The 22,757-nt window shown below is 49.2% G+C and overlaps 2 protein-coding genes across 4 annotated transcripts; one reads left to right on the top strand and one right to left on the bottom strand.

Moving 5' to 3' along the window:
- Positions 1 to 1,517: 1,517 nt before the first annotated feature.
- On the bottom strand, positions 1,518 to 16,053 carry LOC136017802 (olfactory receptor 8U3-like). Of its 3 annotated transcripts, XM_065686431.1 has the most exons (3): positions 16,006 to 16,053; positions 1,887 to 2,830; positions 1,518 to 1,783 (listed from the first exon to the last, which is right to left on the bottom strand). In XM_065686431.1, exons 2-3 carry the CDS (start codon positions 2,815 to 2,817, stop codon positions 1,527 to 1,529), a joined length of 1,188 nt encoding a protein of 395 aa, XP_065542503.1. In that variant the 5' UTR covers positions 2,818 to 2,830; positions 16,006 to 16,053; the 3' UTR covers positions 1,518 to 1,526. The 3 variants fall into 3 exon arrangements, with proteins under 3 accessions (XP_065542503.1, XP_065542502.1, XP_065542505.1); XM_065686430.1 differs by lacking the exon at positions 16,006 to 16,053 and having other exon boundaries at positions 1,887 to 2,889; XM_065686433.1 differs by lacking the exon at positions 16,006 to 16,053 and adding an exon at positions 14,629 to 14,806 and having other exon boundaries at positions 1,717 to 2,500.
- LOC136017803 (olfactory receptor-like protein COR4) lies at positions 7,822 to 9,125 on the top strand. The gene is made up of 2 exons (XM_065686434.1): positions 7,822 to 7,888; positions 8,096 to 9,125. Exons 1-2 carry the CDS (start codon positions 7,872 to 7,874, stop codon positions 9,123 to 9,125), a joined length of 1,047 nt encoding a protein of 348 aa, XP_065542506.1. The 5' UTR covers positions 7,822 to 7,871.
- Positions 16,054 to 22,757: the final 6,704 nt, after the last annotated feature.

Genomic DNA, 22,757 nt, shown 5'->3' with positions numbered 1-22,757 from the left:
AGGTTGGTCATACATGACTTCCCCCTCATAAAACCATGTTGGCTGTTCTTAATGACCCCCTCATCCTTGATATGCCTAGTGATGGAGTCAAGAATAAGTTGTTCCATCATCTTTCCAGGGATGGAGGTAAGGCTGACCGGTCTATTACCCGGGTCCTCCTTCTTGCCCTTCTTATAGATTGGTGTGACCTTTGCCATCCGCCAATCCTCAGGCACCTCGCCCGTTTCCCACGACTTACCAAAGATGATGGAGAGTGGCCTAGCAATGACATCCGCCAGCTCCCTCAGCACCCGTGGGTGCATTCCATCCGGACCCATCGATTTACAGATGTCCAGTTTGCATAGCTGATCCCTAACCCAATCCTCATCTACCAAAGCAAACTCCTCCTTTGTCCTGACTCCTTCTGGGGCTATAGAAATCCGGGGCCCTCGGGGAGAGTCTGCAGGAGTAAAGACAGAGGCAAAGAAGGCATTCAGCACCTCTGCCTTCTTTATATCCTCTGTCTCCAGGGTACCCACTTCGTTCAGCAGTGGGCCTATATTGCCTCTTGTGTTAGTTTTATTTGCTATGTATTTGAAGAAGCCCTTTCTATTGTCTTTAACCCGACTAGCAAGATTGAGTTCCAAGGAGGCCTTAGCTGTCCTAATTGCCTCCCTACATCCTCTAACAACTGTCCTATATTCCTCCCAAGCGGCCAGCCCCTCCTTCCATAATCCATAGATTCTCCTTTTCCACTTGAGTTTGCCCAGCAGCTCCTTGTTTAACCACGCCGGTCTCCTAGATCCCTTACTTGACTTCCTACTCATTGGGACGCTCCGATCCTGAGCTTGGAAGAAGCGGTCCTTGAATGCTAACCAACTATCTTGAGCCCCTTTACCGCCTAGTACACTTTCCCATGAGACTTCCCTTAGCAGTTGACTGAAGAGGCCAAAGTTGGCCCTTCAGAAATCCAGAACTGTGGCTTTGCTAGGTATTCTATTCCTCCCACACAGGATCCTAAACTCCACCATCTCATGGTCACTGCAGCCAAGGCTGCCATTGACCGTCACCACTTCGACCAAACCCTCCTTGTTGGCGAGTACTAAATCTAGCAGCGCTGCTCTCCTAGTTGGTACGTCCACCATTTGCATTAAGAAATTATCATCAGTGCACTCGAGGAACCTCCTAGACTGTGAATGACTGGCTGTGTGAGTCTTCCAGCAAATATCGGGGTAGTTAAAGTCCCCCACGACGACTAAGGCATGTAGTCGCGAGGCTACTTCCAGTTGCCTGTAGAAAGCCTCATCAACTCCTTCGTGCTGATCAGGAGGTCTGTAATAGACCCCCACAACTGTATCACCCGTGCCAGTCAGCCCCTTGATTCGTACCCACAGACATTCCACTTGCACCTCATCCGACCCCTTTTCTCTGACTCTTTTCCAGCAAGCAAATGCAAAACTGCACTTCCTCTTCCCTCCCACCCCAGCAGCTTTAATAAAGAGCTCGCAGGTAAGAGTGAGGAATTTTATTGGAGCTGAGGGACAAGGTCAAGAATCTTGAAAGAAAAGTAGATATTTATCAGTGAGAAAGGCTATAACTGGATAAAGCTGACTGGTGTTTTCTGTGAGGAAAAGAGGCCTGGGATAATTGAGGGTGATTTCTTCATAAAGACTTCTGACTGAGAAGTGAACTGAAATTTGAGGCTCAGACTCCTCTCGGTATTCTCCCAAGAAGGGTGTGATTTGGCGTGCGTATTTCTCATTCAATACTGTTATTGACTTTTGTGCTGCAACTGTGGAAGAACCTATATCAAATTATGGGGATTATTGGAAAAAATGTTTCAGTGTACCATAGGCTTTCTCAGCTCACATGAACTGTGCATGTGCTAGATGATAGAACTTTCTTACGTTGCCAGTGGCTGAAGAACCTCCTCGTGCACTTGACCAGAGCCCCATTCACCTCCTTGCTCCTCAGGCTGTAGATGAATGGGTTGAGCATGGGGGTGATGACGGTATAGATGATGGAGGCCACCTTATCTAGACTCCTGTGGCTAGATGGAGGTTGTAGGTACATGAAGAACTTTGTACCAAAGAAGGAGGCAACAGCCATCAAATGGGAGGCGCAGGTGTGAAAGGCTCTGGCCCTGCTCTGTGCTGAGCACATCCTCAGCACGGTGCAGAAGATAGAGAAGTAGGAGAGCAAAATGATCATGCTCGTGCCCACCACGTTGATGGTGATAAAGGCAAAGATGACCATCTCACTGCTGTGGGTGTCAGAGCACACGAGCTTCAGCACAGGAACTTCATCGCAGAAGAAGTGGTCGATGCGGTTGGGACCACAGAAGTATCCTCCAAACACGCACCATGTGTAGACAATGGCACTGAGGAATGCAAATAGGTAGGATGATGCTACCAGCTGCCAGCAAATGCGTCTGGAGATGATGGTCACATAAAGCAGGGGCTGGCAGATAGCAACGTGTCGGTCGTAGGCCATCATGGCCAGCAGGTGACACTCAATAGTGCTAAAAAAAGCAAAGGTGAAGAATTGCATCATGCAGACAGTGAAAGAAATGGTTTTGTCCTCTGATAACAGGTCTGCCAGCATCCTGGGGGAGATGACTGTGGAGTAGCAGATGTCAATGAAGGCAAAATGGGTGAGGAAGAAGTACATGGGGGTGTGGAGGCTGGAAGACACCCGAACCAAGATGATAATGCCAAAGTTCCCCACCTGAGTGACAATATAAACCAATAGAAACAAGACAAAAAGAGGAGTCTGTGCACATGGGCTGTCTGTAATTCCCAACAGGATGAATTTAATCTGTGTGTGATTTCCTCCCATGACCAGGTATTCTCTGCTGAGGCAAAAGGAAGAGAAACATCAAACTGATCAAAAATGGAGATTCAGATCTGGACCACGTCTGTATCCAACCAATGACCACTATACCTGCCCCACTTTAGATTATTCCAATATATTTTCTAACAAAAATTATATATATATATATATAATGTTTTTCAGATGAGGTATTCAGAAAAGAACAGGCAGTTTGTTGAAGCAGTAAATGGCATTTTTACTTTTCTATGCTGGGACAATTAAAACTATGGATTTAGTCCAGCACGTGGGTTTTCAGGTTTGAGCAAAGAATCGGATCTTTAATCACTTTTGATTTGAAAGAAATTTGTGCCAGAAGACACCTCAGAGGATCCTTATAGGATTGCACATAAACGTGGAGCAAGAGGATTTCTCAGTCCCAGTGAAATCCCAGCTTACACATGCATTATATACAGGCATTTTCCTTTGGCTTTTGATTATAATTCCAGCCACCAAATCACATTTACTGAACTATTTGAGATCATTTACATCAAATAGCATTGACATTGGTAAATTCATGATTTATACCTTCCTGAGCTCCTGCATGATAAAGCATCTTAAACCTATGGGTATTCAGTTTGTTACTTTAAAAAGGAGTTGATGTTGTAACAGGCTGACTCCAAAGGCTGATTTGTTAGTGACCATATTCTGCTGACTATCTGAACTGTTGCATTTCTGTATAACACAATAATATTCATCCTCATTTAACTCTTGAGTAATTCAGTTCATCTGGCTCAAGCTGCCTATGTAAAAGAAACACAACCTGCATCAGACATTGCTCCCTCTGATTATAAAGAAAACTCACATTGGTAAGGCTGTTTTCCGAAGCAGCTTTCCCAAACAAGGGCACACTAGAACATGCAGAAGCAAGCCCACTGCCTAAATTCAGGTGAGGCTCTGCTTTCTCTTGGTGTTACCTCCTGTGCCTTTCTTTTGCCACCAAGTGACGGAAGCCAAGGATTTATCCCCAACGCAGCAGAGAACATCTACGTGCCAGCATCACCTCTGTGAAGCACCTGATGTGAAGAGAGGTGAGCTCCTGCCAAACTCCAAGAACCCAGCCTGTGGTGCTGGGGCTGTAAATACAGCTGCATGTGCTCTCCTGGGAGGAAGCCTCCAGGGCTGCTCATGCTTTACCAGAGGAAAACAAAGAGAAGGAAAAAGGAAATGGTGTGAAATCACCTCTGAAAGGCATTGTGGTGCTTGGGCATCTGAGAGACATGGTGTGGATGAAGCATCCCTGAGCTCATCAGCTGAGAACATCTCAGCTACACAGCAGCAGTGATTAGCCACTTATAGGATGCTTGTGACATACTTGTGAACTATGCAAAGGTTTCAGTTTGACAGTGGTGACAGAATGAGAATGGGTTTAGAGCCATTTCAGATCATGCAGAGTGCCCCCAAATGGGACATGAAGCACAAGTGACTCCTTCTCTGAAGCTGATAATGTCCCTCTGTGCACACTTGAGAGCCCAGTTTTCCATCCCCAATGGGGTTATCCACATGTAGTGCCTGGATGTCCAACACTTGAGCTGATGCCTCTGGGCTTCCATTGTATTCAAGGGTGAGAAAGGGGCATTTTGAGGCCATGATGAAATGTCCCTGGTAAGGTAATAGGCCTTTATCCCCCTGAGCAGCCTCAGCTGTGGCTCCATCCACACCCTCTCCCCATTTGCCCCCTAACTCTATTTAAGTTCAGCCCAGGGAGGTTGGTCGATGTTAGAGGAGTTCTGGTTTCCAGTTTAGCAGGAGTTGTGCATATCTTTGGAATCCTTTGATGGTGACGTAGGCTTCATCATGGATCTGTTTAGCAATTGCTGGACAGGGTGCTGACCAGGGGATTGACTTGGCTTAGTCTTGTGTCTGCTTCATGATCACCAACTTTCCTGATGCTCTGGTGTCTTGGATGCAGTTCATCTAGGTCTGTGTTCCTGCTCTACTTCTCTTGCTCAGGTACTGTGAGATTGTGAGATGGTCCATGCCCACGGTGGTGTTCTCCTTTGTCTCTGTTTAAAGAGTTTAAGGAAACAAACCCCTGTGGAAGTCCCCGTGCTCTGCAGAGTAGAACCCATCACACTCTGCACCCAATTACACCCACTGACACAGGGATAAAGGCTGGAGGGGGCAAAGAGTAAAGGGGTTGCTCCATAGTCCCCTTCAAACTGCAAACTCCACCACCTCACTGCACACCATGGGGCAGGATGAAGGATGCTGGAGCTCTGCAGGAAACAGGGGACATTCTCATAGGGATGCTGGTGGCTTCTGTCCCTGGTGGTACCCTTGTGATGGAGGCACTGGGCAAGGGCTGAAAACCCTCCCTGCTCTGCATGGAGCTGGCTCCAAACTAGGACTCAGCTTTCACTTCTTAGGGATCAGTGCTTAAATCCTTCCTATGGACATCATAATGGAGAGGAGACCTTTGCCCCCATGTGCTGTGGGGTGGCCACAGGGGCTGTGAGCAGTGCAAGGATTTGGGACCAGGACTGATGCAAAGCAAGGAGGGACCCTGGGGGACAGACACAGGGGGATGTCCTCCCAGCCCCCCTGTGTCCATCACATCCATACACATCCATACACATATCCCATGCCCTGTGGAGCCAGCTCGGCCCCATCCATCTCCTGCTGTCAGCTGAGCTGTGTCTGCAGGGCTGGCATTGAGCATGGAGATGAGGAGGTGCGAGAGGCAGAGCTGACAGCAGGAGGAGGATGGAGTGGGTTCATCCGCAGCATCGCACTGTGTCTTGCAGCTCCTGTGAATGGTTTTACTGGCGGAGAGAGAAGGGAAGGGGAGGATGTGACTCTGGGAGGGGTTGGAACCCCAAATGATGCTCAGATTGTGGGGGTTTGCTCCCAGTGTGCACTGCCAGGGGATCTGGCTGATCTCTGGTGGGAATCCGTGTGACATGCACTTTCCTTTCATGTTTGGCTGTAGAAGGAGGCTCCCCATAACCCAAATAAAGGCTTGAACCTGCCCGAGGGGAGACTGAGCTGAGCTCTTAGGCACAAGCTCTTCTCTGGGAGGGTGCTGAGGCGCTGGCACAGGGTGCCCAGAGAAGCTGTGGCTGCCCCATCCCTGGCAGTGCTCAAGGCCAGGTTGGACACAGGGGCTTGGAGCAAGCTGCTCCAGTGGAAGGGGTCCCTGCCCGGGGCAGGGGTTGGAGCTGGAGGAGCTTTAAGCTCCCTTCCAACACAAACCTCTCTGGGATTCTGTGATGGGCTTGGGAGCACCCATCAGAGCCACCAGTGACAGGGGCAACCCCAAAGCATCCCTTCAGAAGGGCCCTTTTCCCCTTTGCTGCCCATTTCACTCCTTTACCACAATCCTCATATGTTCCTTCACGTCTCCTTCCTTCCACTTTCGGGCACCTCTCCCTCAGGCTCTCCTTTGTCTCTTGTGCTTCCAGCATGATGGGTAGAAGAAGGTGAATGTCATCATTAAGGAGAGCACAAGGACTGGGGCTGCCTCAGTCCCCCATGGGATTAAGAACCAAATTCCCCAGGAAGCCGTCTCCAGGCAGAGGAAGGACAGGAGGGTGACCATGAGCAGCCAGCACAGATGTACCAAGGCCAAGTCATGCCTGACCAACCTGAGTGCCTTGGGTGATGTGAGCATTGATGGCTGCTTGGACAAGAAGTAGTGGCCAGCATTTACCTCACTGTAAGCAAGGTCACCACGATCTTCTGTTGGCTCTTTGCAGCCAAACTTGTGAGCTATGCTTTGAGTACAAGGAATTGAAGGCAGGTGGAAAGCTGGTTCATTGCACATGGTGCCTGACATTGCTGATGGACCCTGGTACCAGCTCCCACTGGCAAGGTCCTCCCTCACCTCCCTGCCATGATGATGTCAACCATGGCCCCTGTGCAGCTGTAACTGCCTCAGAAATGCTCCAGAAGTGGATGTGAAAGGTGGGGTTGTTCTGTGGTTTGCTCTAAGGGAGCCCAAAGCTCTGTTGCTCGCTCAAGCTGAGGTCATCTCCTCCGGGTACATTTCTTCTCTAAACCAAGCAGCACAGAGAGGAGATAATGACCTGCTGTGGGCTTTGTCACCTCCTGGGGCCCAAAGACATTCACAGCCCCACATCCCCACATCCCATGAAATAGGAAGGGGGTTTGCTGATGCTGGTTCATTCCCAGGCTCCCTGCACAGCTCCAGGCACGTTCATCTTCACATCCATCTCAGAGAGCATCAGGAGGGCAGCAGAGACAGAGCTGAGAGGTAAGTGAGGGGCAGCATCTTTCAGCCCATCATTCTGCTGTGGTTCTCTCTTGCCAACAAGCAGCAGCTCCTGTCTCCATCTCCTGCCCTACTGCAGGGTCCTGGGCTTCTTGATGATGCTCTGGGCTTCCCAGGGAGCTGCTTGTGCTGTGTCCTCCCCACGCTGCTGCTGAGAAGGCAGCTTTGGAGATCACCCTGGTGGAGAACACTCAGGAGGCTTCCTCTCCTCACTGACTACAAAGGGCTCCTGGATGAGCACCAGAAGCTCTCCTGAACATTCAGGGTGCTCCCCATTGCTGAAGTGAGGCAGCTCTGAAAGGTGACTTTTTTCCCCTACAAAAGAAAGCCATCAAGGAGAGATTTTTGAGTTCTGGGGGTTGCCTGTTTCTGTTGTAGTGTCGAGGATCAGACAAAAGACCCAGGAAAAGATTTTAGGGCAAACCAAGTGTGTCAGGAGGAGGGGGAAAACCAACCTAAACCTCTGTGTGAGAATGCATAGGTTAATAGCATGGTTTCGGCTGACGGGAACTTAGAGCTGATAGAGATGCAGCCCCTTGTCATGGACAGGGTCACCATTCACCAGAGCAGGCTGCTCCAATGCCCGTTAAACTGCACTTTACATAGTTCAGGAATTCATTACAGTTTGCAGTTAGGAAGAAGCCCCAGCAGAGTGGGAAGAAGCAGGTGCTTGGGAAATGCCCCAAAGAGGATGAAGGATCAACTCCGTGTTATGCAAGCACCACGTTTCTCTGTGTTCCAGGTTGAGCCGGATGAACTCCAAACCCCAGGCTGAGCACTAACACAGGCGATGAAGTGCACACTAAGGTAAAGATATTCAGGTACGGAATCTCCCCACTGCTTTCAACAGAGGTCGTTGCTCAACATCCAGGAGCGAGCCAGAGAGCAGGCACCACGTTGTGCCATGGTGTTTAACTGCTGGAGCACCCCTTTGTTCTACCTGTGCTGGGACAGGACTTTCACCAAGCTCTTCCTCATTGGTCTGTGTCTGAACTTCCCCTTTACATCCTGCAGGACTGTCTCTGAGCAGCTCCCACCACACAGAGGCTTTTCCACCTGGGACATCCCTGCCTGTTGGAGAAGAAACCTGCAGGCAGGAGCTCACACAGAAAGCACCATCCAGCCCATGGCACAAAGCAATTGCACCCAAGTGACCGAGTTCAGCCTGGCGGGCTTCACAGAGGACCCGGTGACTCAGCGCAACTTGTTCCTGCTCTTCCTGCTCACCTACCTTGTCACCATCGTGGGCAACCTAGGCATCATCATCCTAATCAGGGCCAGCCCCCACCTCCACTCCCCCATGTATTATTTGCTGGGCAACCTGGCCTTTGTAGACCTCTGTTTCTCCACCATCGTCACCCCCAAGATGTTGGTTGACTTGATGTCAGAGAAGAAGAGCATTGCTTATGCTGGGTGCGTGGCTCAGGTCTTCCTCTTTCAACATTTTGGGATAACTGAATGCTTCCTGCTGTCTTCGATGGCCTATGACCGTTACGTGGCCATTTGCCATCCCCTGCTCTACCCCCTTGTCATGTCCCCAAAGTGCTGTTTCCAGCTGGTGTCTGGCTCGTACCTCATGGGGCTGACCAATGGCGTGGCACAGACCATCAGCATGTCCACCCTGTCCTTCTGCAGCTCCAGCACCATCGACCTCTTCTTCTGTGACATTTCCCCTCTCATCTCGCTCTCCACCTCCAACACCACCCTCAGCCGCATCATCCTGACCACTGCAGCATCTCTCTTTGGTGTGTCCAGCATCCTGGTTATCCTGCTCTCCTACGTGGCCATCATCGCCACCATCCTGAGCATCAATTCAGCAGAGGGCAAGGGCAAAGCCTTCTCCACCTGCACCTCCCACCTCACCACTGTCAGCATCTCCTATGGGGCATCCTTTTTCACATACTTAAATCCCAGCTCAAGAGGAGCAGATAAATGGGCTGTGGTGCTCTACACCATGGTGACTCCCATGCTGAACCCCTTGATCTACAGCCTGAGGAATAAGGAGGTGAAGGAGGCATTGAGGAGACTCTTGAAAATTAAGTGATCTTGAATGTTTTAAGTTTAGCCTCAGGTAGAATACAGATGTGGGGGAGATGCTCAGCTGTTTGTGAATAATCTCAAATAGACAACATGTTGAAGAGGTTACACCTTAACTTACATGATGCATTGGCTGCTTTGATTTCACCAGCTGAGAATACAAATTGCAAAAGCTTTTACAATTCCCTGCACCCAAGGTATGCTCTATGTTGTGTGTTGCTCTCCTTTTGCTTGGCAAATCACAATAAACAGAGTGAATTCTACTCCTGCACTAAATCAAGCTCTGTTTCTAGACAGTCATTAAGGGCCATAAGAAAAGGACACGAACACACTTAAACAAGAAAAATAAAGGGGACAGCAAATTACTGGCACAAAGTGCAGGCAGGTTTTTTAGGTTTTGATTCTCAAACCTCACTGAATGATTTCCAGCACCATTCACCTCATTTCATTTCAGACAGCAAAGACCTTAAGTTTAATGTGGTACTTGGGTGGCTTCTGTTATGAATGAAGGTGCTTTGAAAGCATTTTTAGATGTTTTAGTGAAGAATCCCCACGACAGGGCAGTTACAATCAAGAAACCCCTGTCCCCTGCTCCACACCTCTGCTTTCCATTCTGCTGCTGACAGCAATAAAAGCCATGACCTCCATGGCAGCCTGACCAGAACAGATCATAGCAGCTGTGGTGTTTTTCAACAGCCTTCAGACCTGATTCGTGGCAGTCTGTAGCAATGGCATTGCCTGCCCCAATGTCTCTCCTGTTGCTTTCCTGCACAGAGAGCTGATGTGTGATGGGCAAACACTGCATACATAAAACACCCCAAAATACACCAATGTGTGCATTACCTCAGCCCATAGAGCTGCAGCCTCTGCCAGGGCCGTGGTCACCCAAGTCTCTGTCAGCCTGGCCTTGGACACTGGCAGGGATAGGGCATTCACAGCTTCCCTGGGCAACCGATTCCAGTGCCTCACCACCCTAACAGGAAAGAATTTCCTCCTTAGATCCAATCTAAACTTCCCCTGTTTCAGTCTGAACCCGTTACCCCTTGTCCTGTCACTACAGTCCCTGATGAAGAGTCCCTTCCCAGCATCCCTATAGGCCCCCTTCAGGTACTGGAAGCTGCTCTGAGGTCCCCACGCAGCCTTCTCTTCTCCAGGCTGAACAGCCCCAACTTCCTCAGTCTGTCTTCATACGGGAGCTGCTCCAGTCCCCTGAGCATCCTCGTGGCCTCCTCTGGACTTGTTCCAGCAGTTCCATGTCCTTTTTATGCTGAGGACACCAGAACTGCACACAATGCTCCAGGTGAGGGCTCACGAGAGCAGAGCAGAGGGGCAGGATCACCTCCTTCGCCCTGCTGGTCACGCTCCTTTTGATTATGGTGGACAGGAGATGTCACTGTGCAGACAGACCTCCTCTCCTTCAAACCTCTCCCCATAAACAATTTATATCTGCTATACAATGAGATGTTAGCAGCAGCCAGGCTTGGTGCACATCACCTTCACACTGTGCTTTATCTGAATTAAACATTCATTACTTATGTCCAAACCAGCAGTTCAGGTGGTGGCTCCATGTGTCATAGAATCATAGAGTGGTTTGGGTTGGAAAGTACCTTAAGATCATCCAGTCCCAACCCCCTATCACGGGCAGGGACACCTTCCACTAGAGAATGTTGCTCCAAGCCCCTTTGTCCAACCTGGCCTTGAACACTGCCAGGGATGGAGAATTTACCACTTATTTGGGCAACCAGAAGTCATGAAGTAACGTGTGCCTGTTCCTGAGCTGTCCCAGTCATTCCTTCACGATGATGTGCTGCACCACACACACATAATTCCATAGTCCAAGACCATTATCCCAATGAAACATCCACATGAGCATGGGTAGAGCGGGTCAGATTGGATGAACCCATGTCAAGAAGCACACAGGTATCTGGGACTGAGTTCAGTTGCCTGAACATTGACTATTAACACCCTGGAGGGGCCCCTGGGTCTCCTTCTGAGCTTTCAGATGTTGCTCCAGAATGACCCAGGTTGCATGATGTACATGTCAAGTGCATGCAATGTCCTGGGCCCTTCAGGACAGAGCAAATGGCACCGCATTTCTATATGAGGGAGACCAAATCTGACCTGGGGCATTTCTCTGCATCTGTCTCCTTCCTGCAACTTAAGCAATAGTTTCCACCACCACATACAAGGAAACATGAAAAAAGGGGGTTCTTGGTTCTTAAATTATGGGGTTTTTTTTTTTTCCGTTATGAAATTTTAGTGCAACTGAAAGGAAAACTAAAATAAAGCTTTTAAGGCTGTTGGGAGGAGGGATTAGGAGATCTGAAGCAGTTTCATCCCCTTCAAATTCAGATATATAAAAGCTGAGTCATTAAATCAGTTTTGTGTCTCCATCTGTGCTCAGTGAAGGTGTGTTTCCGTATCCCTAGGATTTGTTCAGATAAAGAGAGCAGCTTCAAGTGTTCGTGTTTGAAAAGACAAACACAAACACACACACACACACACAGAGCTTTCTCCCCTCCTTGTGTTTCCATCCCCATCATAGGCTGGGCTCAGGCTGCATGAACTGGGCTCCTTTCAGGCTCCTAGAACCAACCAGGTTGGTAAAGCCCTTTCAGCCCATCCAGTCCAACCATTCCCAGCACTGCCAAGGCCACCCCTAACCCATGGCACTGAGGCCTCTTCTCCACGGTGTGTGAGCACTTGCAGGGCCGGTGCCTGCAGCCCTGCCCTGGGCAGCCTGTTCCAATGCTGAGCACCCTCTGGGGCAGGAATTGTTCCTCAGCTCCATCTAAACCTGCCCTGGTGCAGCTTGAGGCCGGTTCCTCTTGTCCTGTCTTTTGGATTAACACAAACTGAAAATAGGTTTGAGGGGGGCAGCTGATCCAGTCTGACCTCCAGGAGGCCTTCAGATCCTGACTGGAATTAGTTTAATCCAGAGAAAGCTATTCTGAGATGCATATACCATGGACAGAGGGGGCATGGTACAAGTCCTTCTGATGTTCAGACCTGCTCTGGACCACATCCATCCTCACCAACTGTCCTAGGGTGTGATAAAACATCCTCCTATTCCCATCCATTCTAGAAGGGACCTGACTATCTCATAACTAAACAATGAATTCTAGCTGTTGAGTCAGGTGACCCCATTGCCATGCTTATTCTCCAATCCCAAATTCATAATGGTAGGAAAACCACGCTTATGAAAGCCAGTCAAAAAAGGAGGATGGACGTACTGGACTTCAACTTCCCTCACAGCTTAAGAGACACAAGCAAACCCATTCCAAGGCAATTAATAACAAGAGGTTTAAAGTATGAGGTGTCCTTGAGAAGGTCCAAAGGTGAGGGGAAATGCAATGAGCTTCCCCAGTTCCATTACTAGAGGGTCAAAAGCAGGAAGGGACAAAGCATCCCATTAGCAAGAACCACATTATCTGCACTTGTCATGAACACAAGGATGTGTCTTTAAAGAGAGAGTATGACCAAGCTTGTATGGGCACAGCAAGCCCTCCAGCAGGCCCGAGATCCAGCCCTTCACAATACAAGCAGTCACAGCTATTTCCATCACAAGTGATGCTGCTCACTTTGCCAAAGCAAGAAGTGGTCCTTGGGGACCAACCACCCTTCCAGGAGTCATCAGCTTTAACAAGACCTTCTGGGGTTTACCAAGGAAGTTTCCTCATCACCACGAAAGCTTCTCAGAAGACTTGGATGTGACTTACCTCATTGTTCATAACAAGCCATCAGAGATTCATTAGCTGGGGATAACAAGAAAGAAACTTTCTTCCTTGTGAACAAAGTTCACTCCTGCAGCTGCCTTGCTTGACAGAGATGGCTCCTGCCCAAAGCCAGTGAGGTGGAGGGTCAGTGTGTTGGCATGTTTGTGTATTAAGGACAACTTCATGGGCCTGGATCATAGAACCCCAGACTGGTTTGGGAGGGAAGAGACCTTAAAGCTCCTCCAGCCCCAACCCCTGCCCCAGGCAGGGACCCCTTCCACTGGAGCAGCTTGCTCCAAGCCCCTGTGTCCAACCTGGCCTTGAGCACTGCCAGGGATGGGGCAGCCACAGCTTCTCTGGGCACCCTGTGCCAGCGCCTCAGCACCCTCCCAGGGAAGAGCTTCTGCCTAAGAGCTCAGCTCAGTCTCCCCTCGGGCAGGTTCAAGCCATTCCCCTTGGCCTGTCCCTACAGGCCCTTGTCCCAAGCCCCTCTCCTGCTTCCTTTCAGCCCCTTTAGGCACAGCCAGGTTTATGGAGAAAAGTTTCTCTGTTAATGCTCTTGAAAGAGCAAACCAACACTAGTATTTTCCAAGGAATAATTTCCTATCCGTCTGTGGAGAATATAAACCCTTCTTCAGGAAGTCAATTTCTGCTATTAGCAGCCTTCATAAAAGGAAACACACACCACAACACTGCCTACATACATTTTGCTTTCTTAGTCCGTCCATTCTGCAGGGAAGGAGACAGATGCAGTGAAACACCCCAGGTCAGGTTTGGTCACCCTCATATAGAAATGTGGTGCCATTTGCTCTGTCCTGAAGGGCCCATGTCATTGCCATGCACTTGACATGTACATCATGCAGCCTTCAGAAGGGTTGGGTCGCTCTGGAGTGACATCTGAAAGCTCAGAGGGAGACCCAGGGGCCCCTCCAGGGTGTTAATAGTCAATGTTCAGGCAACTGAACTCAGCCCCAGGTGCCTTTACGCTTCTTGACACTGGTTCATCCAATCTGACCTGCCTTACCCATGCTCATGTTAAAGTTTCATTGGGATTATGGTCTAGGACAGTGGAATTACGTCTGTGCGGTTCAATACAGCATCGTGAAGAAATAACTGGGACAGCTCAGGAACAGACACCCGTTACTTCATGGCTTCTGGTTGTCCAAAGCAGTGGTAAATGCTCCATCCCTGGCAGTGCTCAAGGCCAGGTTGGACACAGGGGCTTGGAGCAAGCTGCTCCAGTGGAAGGGGTCCCTGCCCGTGGCAGGGGCTGGAGCTGGGTGAGCTTTAAGCTCCCTTCCAACCCAAACCGTTCCATGGTTCTATGAAAAGCTGCTTTCACCTCCTCGCTTTGGAGTGCAGTTCCTGAAGGACCCCAAACCTTCAGCACGGTGAGCTGGTGTTTCCCCTTAGGTTTAAACCGACTCTTCAGGCTATGGCCTGTGTGTGCTCTGAACACAACCCACACTGTAGCTGTGTCTGCCCATCACCCTTCCCTGCAAGTGCAGAGAACCATCCACTTTTTCCAGAAGAAACCCCTGATATGGATGTTTGAAATAGATTCAAGCTGAATCAAAGCCCCCAAATCATTGTGTCTATAAGAGGAACCTTCGGTGACTGATTCAGATGTGGAAACCTACAATTAGATAGCATGACTCCTCAGACTGATGTGACTCAACCCCAAACCATGGAATGAGAAATCATGAGTAAGCTGCAGCTGGGATGGAAAATAAGCTTTGCCTCGATGGACAGACATAAGGAGAAGAGGAGGTGATGGGGGAGATCTGGACAAACCTGAGAGCCTTTGAGCCATGAAACAAGTTGGGCATGTCTGGATACAACACATGGCCAGAAGCATGGAGCATCTGTGTCGTCAGCACCAGATGACATCCAAGGAAAAGCCAACACTGCTCACACAGGGTTTGGAAAGGCTGTTCCTGAACCAACTTGGGTGACTGCTTGTCACAGGGGATGAAATTCCACCCTGTTCCTAGGTCAGCATGGTGGTAGCTTTCCATGGGGCAGGCTCACCCAGGAAAGCAAGATGCCCAGATACATCCTGTGGAGGAAATAAGTACATTTCCTATGAGGAAATAAGCAGATGGGCACATGAAGCTGAGAGCTGGTCTTGATAAGGTTCCCCACCACCATGGTGATGGAGATGAGCAAAACATTCACAAAGAGCAGCTCCTACAGGCTGGTGAAGCCCAAGAGGACAAACGTGGTCACACTCCAGTGGTTTCCTCCAGCCACTCTCTTGGCAGCAGGAGACAAAGAAACATGGCAAGAGGTTAAATCACTTCTCTCAGCTCACAGGAACACACAGTGCATGAGGGTAATGCAGGATTTGGGGTTTCCTTTATGAATGCACCCAATTACGTGGACATAAAACCATGATGGTTGAAGGTCCTAAATAATAAGCTGAAAAACAATACCTTGATCAAATAATAGTCAATCGTTCCTATATGGAAAAAATAATCTTAATGCTTAAATCCTAAAGCTCTGGCTGGCCTGTTAGGGAAAGAATTGGTCCTGCAAAAGATAAGCATCTTCTCATGAGCATCCAAATTCTTTTTAAGAAGTAGCCTTGTCTGGGATGATTTCTTTCCTGTTTGTGGGGGTTGTTCTTATTTAAGGACAAGTAAATACAATTATATCATGCCTTAATTTACCACAAATTAGTGTTGCATTAAATAGATAAGAGATCACATTGGAGTGATTTTCTGACTGTAGTAATGTTTGAGTCAACTAAAGCAAGACCAGAATCCCTGAATGCATTTCCATGTACACGTAGCTTCAAGGGAAAAAAAACAGCCCCTTCTCATCTGAATTATACTTGCATACGTTTCTTCCTCTGTTCTAGCTTATATTTAAAGAACATGTGTGTATATAAATCTATATGAAAAGATGACTGCTGCTGCTGTTATCCTTAAATATGCATCGACCTTAAAATGAGGACATGACCTTAAGACGTGCGTGTTGCCTGTTGAGAAATGGGCATTACTCCTCCTTCCCCTCCCACTTCCCTCTTTCCATCAGCCCCTTTTCAAACAAGATGACCATTTCTGCAGCACATTTCACCTTCTCCCTCCACCCTTCCCAAAGCAGCTTTTACTTCCCCATTCCACAGCCTGTGGTCAGATGTTCATTGCACAAAGTCCCTTTACTCACCACCAATGCTCTTCCCAGGGCGCTGGTGGGTGCCTTTGCTCCAAGGACTTACAGGGCTTTAAACTAGTTAGGAAGGGGGGAGGGGATTTAACTGGGCCTGTTGGGGACAAGCCCAAGAGGAACATGCTAGGGATTGAAGGATGGCGGGCTAAGGAGGACTATCAATCTCTTGTTTCACTTGTGGGAAAGGATAGCTCTTTAGACCCTGTCCCGCAGGGGAAAAAGGGTACTAGGACTGGCTCCCTGAAATGCCTGTACACCAATGCACGCAGCATGGGGAATAAACAGGAGGAGTTAGAAGTCTGTGTGCGGGCTAAAGGTTATGATCTGGTGGCGATTACAGAGACATGGTGGGACAGTTCACATGACTGGAATGTGGTCATGGATGGCTATGTCCTTTTTAGGAAAGATAGGTCAGCGAAGCGAGGTGGTGGAGTTGCTCTTTACGTGAGAGAGCAACTAGAACGTATTGAGTTCTGTCCGGGGTCGGATGAGGAGCAAGTGGAATGTCTGTGGGTACGAATCAAGGGGCTGACTGGCACGGGTGATACAGTTGTGGGGGTCTATTACAGACCTCCTGATCAGGACGAAGGAGTTGATGAGGCTTTCTACAGGCAACTGGAAGTAGCCTCGCGACTACATGCCTTAGTCGTCGTGGGGGACTTTAACTACCCCGATATTTGCTGGAAGACTCACACAGCCAGTCATTCACAGTCTAGGAGGTTCCTCGAGTGCATTGAGGATAATTTCTTAATGCAAATGGTGGACGTACCAACTAGGGGAGCAGCGCTGCTAGATTTAGTACTCGCCAACAAGGAGGGTTTGGTCGAAGTGGTGACGGTCAATGGCAGCCTTGGCTGCAGTGACCATGAGATGGTGGAGTTTAGGATCCTGTGTGGGAGGAATAGAATACCTAGCAAAGCCACAGTTCTGGATTTCCGAAGGGCCAACTTTGGCCTCTTCAGTCAACTGCTAAGGGAAGTCTCATGGGAAAGTGTACTAGGCGGTAAAGGGGCTCAAGATAGTTGGTTAGCATTCAAGGACCGCTTCTTCCAAGCTCAGGATCGGAGCGTCCCAATGAGTAGGAAGTCAAGTAAGGGATCTAGGAGACCGGCGTGGTTAAACAAGGAGCTGCTGGGCAAACTCAAGTGGAAAAGGAGAATCTATGGATTATGGAAGGAGGGGCTGGCCGCTTGGGAGGAATATAGGACAGTTGTTAGAGGATGTAGGGAGGCAATTAGGACAGCTAAGGCCTCCTTGGAACTCAATCTTGCTAGTCGGGTTAAAGACAATAGAAAGGGCTTCTTCAAATACATAGCAAATAAAACTAACACAAGAGGCAATATAGGCCCACTGCTGAACGAAGTGGGTACCCTGGAGACAGAGGATATAAAGAAGGCAGAGGTGCTGAATGCCTTCTTTGCCTCTGTCTTTACTCCTGCAGACTCTCCCCGAGGGCCCCGGATTTCTATAGCCCCAGAAGGAGTCAGGACAAAGGAGGAGTTTGCTTTGGTAGATGAGGATTGGGTTAGGGATCAGCTATGCAATCTGGACATCTGTAAATCGATGGGTCCGGATGGAATGCACCCACGGGTGCTGAGGGAGCTGGCGGAGGTCATTGCTAGGCCACTTTCCATCATCTTTGGTAAGTCGTGGGAAACGGGCGAGGTGCCTGAGGATTGGCGGATGGCAAAGGTCACACCAATCTATAAGAAGGGCAAGAAGGAGGACCCGGGTAATTATAGACCAGTCAGCCTTACCTCCATCCCTGGAAAGATGATGGAACAACTTATTCTTGACTCCATCACTAGGCATATCAAGGATGAGGGGGTCATTAAGAACAGCCAACATGGTTTTATGAGGGGGAAGTCATGTATGACCAACCTTATAGCCTTCTATGAGGAAGTGACTAGGTGGAGGGATGATGGTAGAGCGGTAGATGTAGTTTTTCTTGATTTCAGTAAGGCATTTGATACTGTCTCCCACAGCATCCTCATAGATAAGCTGAGGAAGTGTGGGCTTGACGATCAAGTAGTGAGGTGGATCGAGAACTGGTTGAAAGGAAGAAGGCAGAGAGTTGTGGTCAATGGCGCAGAATCTAGCTGGAGGTCTGTGACTAGTGGAGTTCCTCAGGGGTCGGTGCTGGGACCGGTGCTGTTTAATATTTTCATCAATGACCTGGATGAGGGAACTGAGTGCACCCTCAGCAAGTTTGCTGATGACACAAAACTGGGAGGAGTGGCTGACACACCAGAGGACTGTGCTGCCATTCAGCGAGACCTGGACAGGCTGGAGAGTTGGGCGGGGAGAAACTTGATGAAATTTAACAAGGGCAAGTGTAGAGTCTTGCATCTGGGGAAGAACAACCCCATGTACCAGTACAGGTTGGGGGTTGACCTGCTGGAAAGTAGTGAAGGGGAAAGGGACCTGGGGGTCCTGGTGGATAGGAGGATGACCATGAGCCAGCAATGTGCTCTTGTGGCCAAGAAGGCAAATGGCATCTTAGGGTGCATTAGAAAGGGAGTGGTTAGTAGGTCAAGAGAGGTTCTCCTCCCCCTCTACTCAGCCTTGGTGAGGCCGCATCTGGAATATTGCGTCCAGTTCTGGGCCCCTCTGTTCAAGAAGGACAGGGAATTGCTGGAAGGAGTCCAGCGCAGAGCCACAAAGATGATTAAGGGAGTGGAACATCTCCCTTATGAGGAGAGGCTGAGGGAGCTGGGTCTCTTTAGCTTGGAGAAGAGGAGACTGAGGGGTGACCTCATCAATGTTTACAAATATGTGAAGGGTAGGTGTCAGGATGATGGAGCTAGGCTTTTTTCAGTGATATCCAGTGATAGGACAAGGGGCAATGGGTGTAAACTGGAGCATAGGAAGTTCAACGTTAACATCAGGAAGAACTTCTTTACTGTAAGAGTGACAGAGCACTGGAACAGGCTGCCCAGGGGGGTTGTGGAGTCTCCTACACTGGAGATATTCAAGGCCCGCCTGGACAAGTTCCTGTGTGATGTACTGTAGGTTACCCTGCTCTTGCAGGGGGGTTGGACTAGATGATCTTTTTAGGTCCCTTCCAACCCTTGGGATTCTGTGATTCTGTGATTCTGTGATTCTGTGAAGGACACATTGATGGCTCATTTTAACACAGTGCACACCACAAGCACCGTGTCCCTCTCTGCTAAGCTGCCCCCAGCCTGACTTGGTGCTTAGAGCAACTCTTCCCCATGGGCAGGACTCAGCATTTCCCCTTTTTGCAGTCTGTGTGATTCCATCTGCCCATTTTGGACCCAAATTTTGCCTTTGAAAAGCCATTTTGCATCATATGCCTCCAAATTTAAATAGCCTCAGGGTAGCTCTTTCCTGTTTGCAAAAGCAAGAAACGAAACCTATAGTGGGATTTGTTCCTTGTAGAGAAAAGCAGCTGACAGCAGACAGGGCTTTGCTAAGACTTTAACACCTTTAAATGGGTTCAGAAGATCCAGCTGAAGTTGTCTACACCCTCCTCAGGCAGGGGGAAGAAGGCAGCTGCTGTTTCCTATTGATAATGGCTTACACACTCAATGGCCATCTCCTCATCCTCATTCATCTCCTTCACCTTGGGTGATATAGTTATATCTATAACTAAGTTATAGATATATGAAGAGTAGATACCTCAAACACACACCTTGCATCTAACACCACTGAAACCAGCCATTCTCAATACCGTTCCTTGCCTAAACAGCGCAAAACATCACCCATCCCACACCAAATACCCACATCTTATGACACACACAAGCATCCCTTTCTCTGTGGTCTCTGCTTTACACACACATGCTGACACTGCAGGTGTCTAAAGCCAGCTGAGACAAGTCCTGCCCATGGCTCTGTCTGTCCTTTCTCAACCCAACATTCCCTTTCTCACTTTCATCCTTTCTCAATATACAGGAAATGCAAATTGCTCTTTCTTGGGCTCAAAAATCATAAATCAGAATCCCAGCCTGGTTTGGGTTGAAGGGAGCTTAAAGCTCCTCCAGCCCCAACCCCTGCCCCGGGCAGGGACCCCTTCCACTGGAGCAGCTTGCTCCAAGCCCCTGTGTCCAACCTGGCCTTGAGCACTGCCAGGGATGGGGCAGCCACAGCTTCTCTGGGCACCCTGTGCCAGCGTCTCAGCCACCCTCCCGGGGAAGAGCTTCTGCCTAAGAGCTCAGCTCAATCCACCACCCGTGTCTTTCCAAGCCATGAGCAGTGGTAAAGGCAGACACAGAGATGAACTCCCCAGTGTCTGAATAAGATCTCCCTGCTTCTTCCACCAGGACACTCAGGGGGGTTCTTTGCTCCAGGACAGCAATGGTGTCTAAAAGAAGCCATTCTAATGTGTCCCAATTCTCTTTCAAAAGCAAGAGAAAGACACCTTGGACATCAGTTCTAAAGAGAGTAAGACCAAACTGAGACTCTGCCTTTCCTTTCTGCACTAAGGGAAACTAAGGTATTTCTGCTTCCAGCTAGCCTAAAGTGGTACTCCATGCTCCTGGTTCTTCCCATACATACAGCTTTCACACAGTGGAAAGGAGTCCCCACCCCAGTGTAGGATCTACATGTTTGAAGCCCAAGTGTCAAAATCCTTTCCAATCAAAAGGGGGAAAAACCACATTTCCCTTGCTTCTGGGTCATTTTTAACCCGCTAGCTAAAGGAAACATACAGAAACCTCCTAACAGGACCGCATTCACCCTCTTTCACATGCAACTCACAGTAAGGAACAAACATGAGTGTTTTCTCCTCACCTGTTTCTGATCCAAGGTCTCATTACAGCTGATGAGACTCAGCCCAATGCAATCAGCAGAGTTCATTCAGATCTCTTCAGCTGGACCAATGGAGGTGTCCCCCCTTGCAGTGAGATGTAGGAACCCCACCAAATCTCCCTCAGCAATAAAGGGAGCTGATGGACCCAGTAAACACATAGAGGTGACCTGGTGCATTCAAATGGAAGGAGATAAGTGCTTGCCTAAAGACATTTGAGATAATTCTAAACCCAGTCACTAAGTACCCAAAGAAGGGAAGGTAGCTCCTACCCAGCATTTGCTCAGCTCCCTTTAAACCAGATTTAACTACAATGAAAGCAGCTCCACCTGGAAGTGAGGAGCTAAAGCCATTAGGAGCTCATCAGCAGGGATGCCAGAAGCCAGCCCCCTCATTGCCTGCTCATCATGGCCCACCAGGAAGATGCATTGCAATGCTGGCTGCTGCTTCTGCTTCCTAGAACCTCACCTGGTGTTTGCTCTCATGGTCAGATGATAACACCATTGAAGGCAGTGGCAGCCCTTAGACACAGCAAACCACTGGTTTCCTTAAACACACACAGCAAGGAACAAAAAGCTTTCGGTTTTGAGAGCAGCAGCTCCAAAGTGAAGCCACAATGAGCAGAGGTATAGGGGTGTAGCCACAGACTTGTGTTTTCAAGACATTAAGGGTTCATGTTCCTGTTTAACACGTGGTGATGGTGAAGGAGAGACCAGCTGGACATAAAGTCATTGAATATTGTTGTAGAAGGCTCCAGAGAGAGCTTATTGTGGCCTTTCAATACCTTAAGAGGGCTCCAGGAAACCTGGAGAGGGGCTTTGGAGAAGGGCCTGTAGGGACAGGCCAAGGGGAATGGCTTGAACCTGCCCGAGGGGAGACTGAGCTGAACTCTTAGGCAGAAGCTCTTCCCTGGGAGGGTGCTGAGGCGCTGGCACAGGGTGCCCAGAGAAGCTGTGGCTGCCCCATCCCTGGCAGTGCTCAAGGCCAGGTTGGACACAGGGGGCTTGGAGCAAGCTGCTCCAGTGGAAGGGGTCCCTGCCCAGGGCAGGGGTTGGAGCTTTAAGGTCCCTTCATCCCAAACCATTCCCTGGTTTCTATGATTTCAGAGACAAAGGATGCATGAAAGAATTAATGGTGTCACATTCTTTTTGACTTGATGCCACCAGCATGTTCTCCATGTGCTTTATCGTGCAGTTGAGGGTAAATCTGAGATTTGTTATTGGGAATTTGCAGCATGGGAAATGCCAGTTAGAAACAGAGGGAGGGGGAAAACCCCACTGTAAGAGCAGTCAAAAAACTGAAATAGGGGCCAGGGAGGGTGTGAGACCTCTGTCCTTGGTTGTCTCCAAGGCTCAGCAGGAAAACAACCGTTGGCTGGGTTAAATAATAACCAGGGAATTATCAGGAGGCTTTGGGAACAAAGCAGGGTTCATGTGATTGACCCTGGGTGCCTGTTAGTTGTGTGCTGTTAAGAAATGAGCAAACCACTTAGATCCTAACTTAACTGAATCCAGCCATGGAGCCTTCTCCCTGCAGCCCAAGTTATTTTCATGTCTCTAGGAGAGCCCTCAGGCTCAGCCATGGCTCCAGGTTTCACCATGGTCCTGGCAGAGGGCTGCAGCTCTCTGGGCTCAGGTAATGCACACATTGGAGTATTTTGGGATGGTTTATACATGCAATGTTTGCCCATCACGCAGCATCTCTCTGTGCAGGAAGGCAACAGGGAGAGAACTGAGGGCAGGCAATGCCATTGCTCCAGGCTGCCATGGGCTGCCATGTATCAGGTCTGAAGGTTGCAGAACAGCACCACAGGTCCTGTAATCTGTTCTGGTGCCAGCGCCTCAGCACCCTCCCAGGGAAGAGCTTCTGCCTAAGAGCTCATCTCAGTCTCCACTTGGGCAGGTTCAAGCCTTCATGGGGGTTATGGGGAACCTCTTCTACAGCCAAACTTGAAAGGAAAGTGCATGTCACATGGATTCCC

Source organism: Lathamus discolor, chromosome 6 (assembly GCF_037157495.1).
Source record: "Lathamus discolor isolate bLatDis1 chromosome 6, bLatDis1.hap1, whole genome shotgun sequence".
Lineage (NCBI taxonomy): Eukaryota > Metazoa > Chordata > Aves > Psittaciformes > Psittacidae > Lathamus > Lathamus discolor.
Note: the sequence above shows the minus strand (reverse complement) of the source record. Positions and strands in the feature narration are given on the sequence as shown.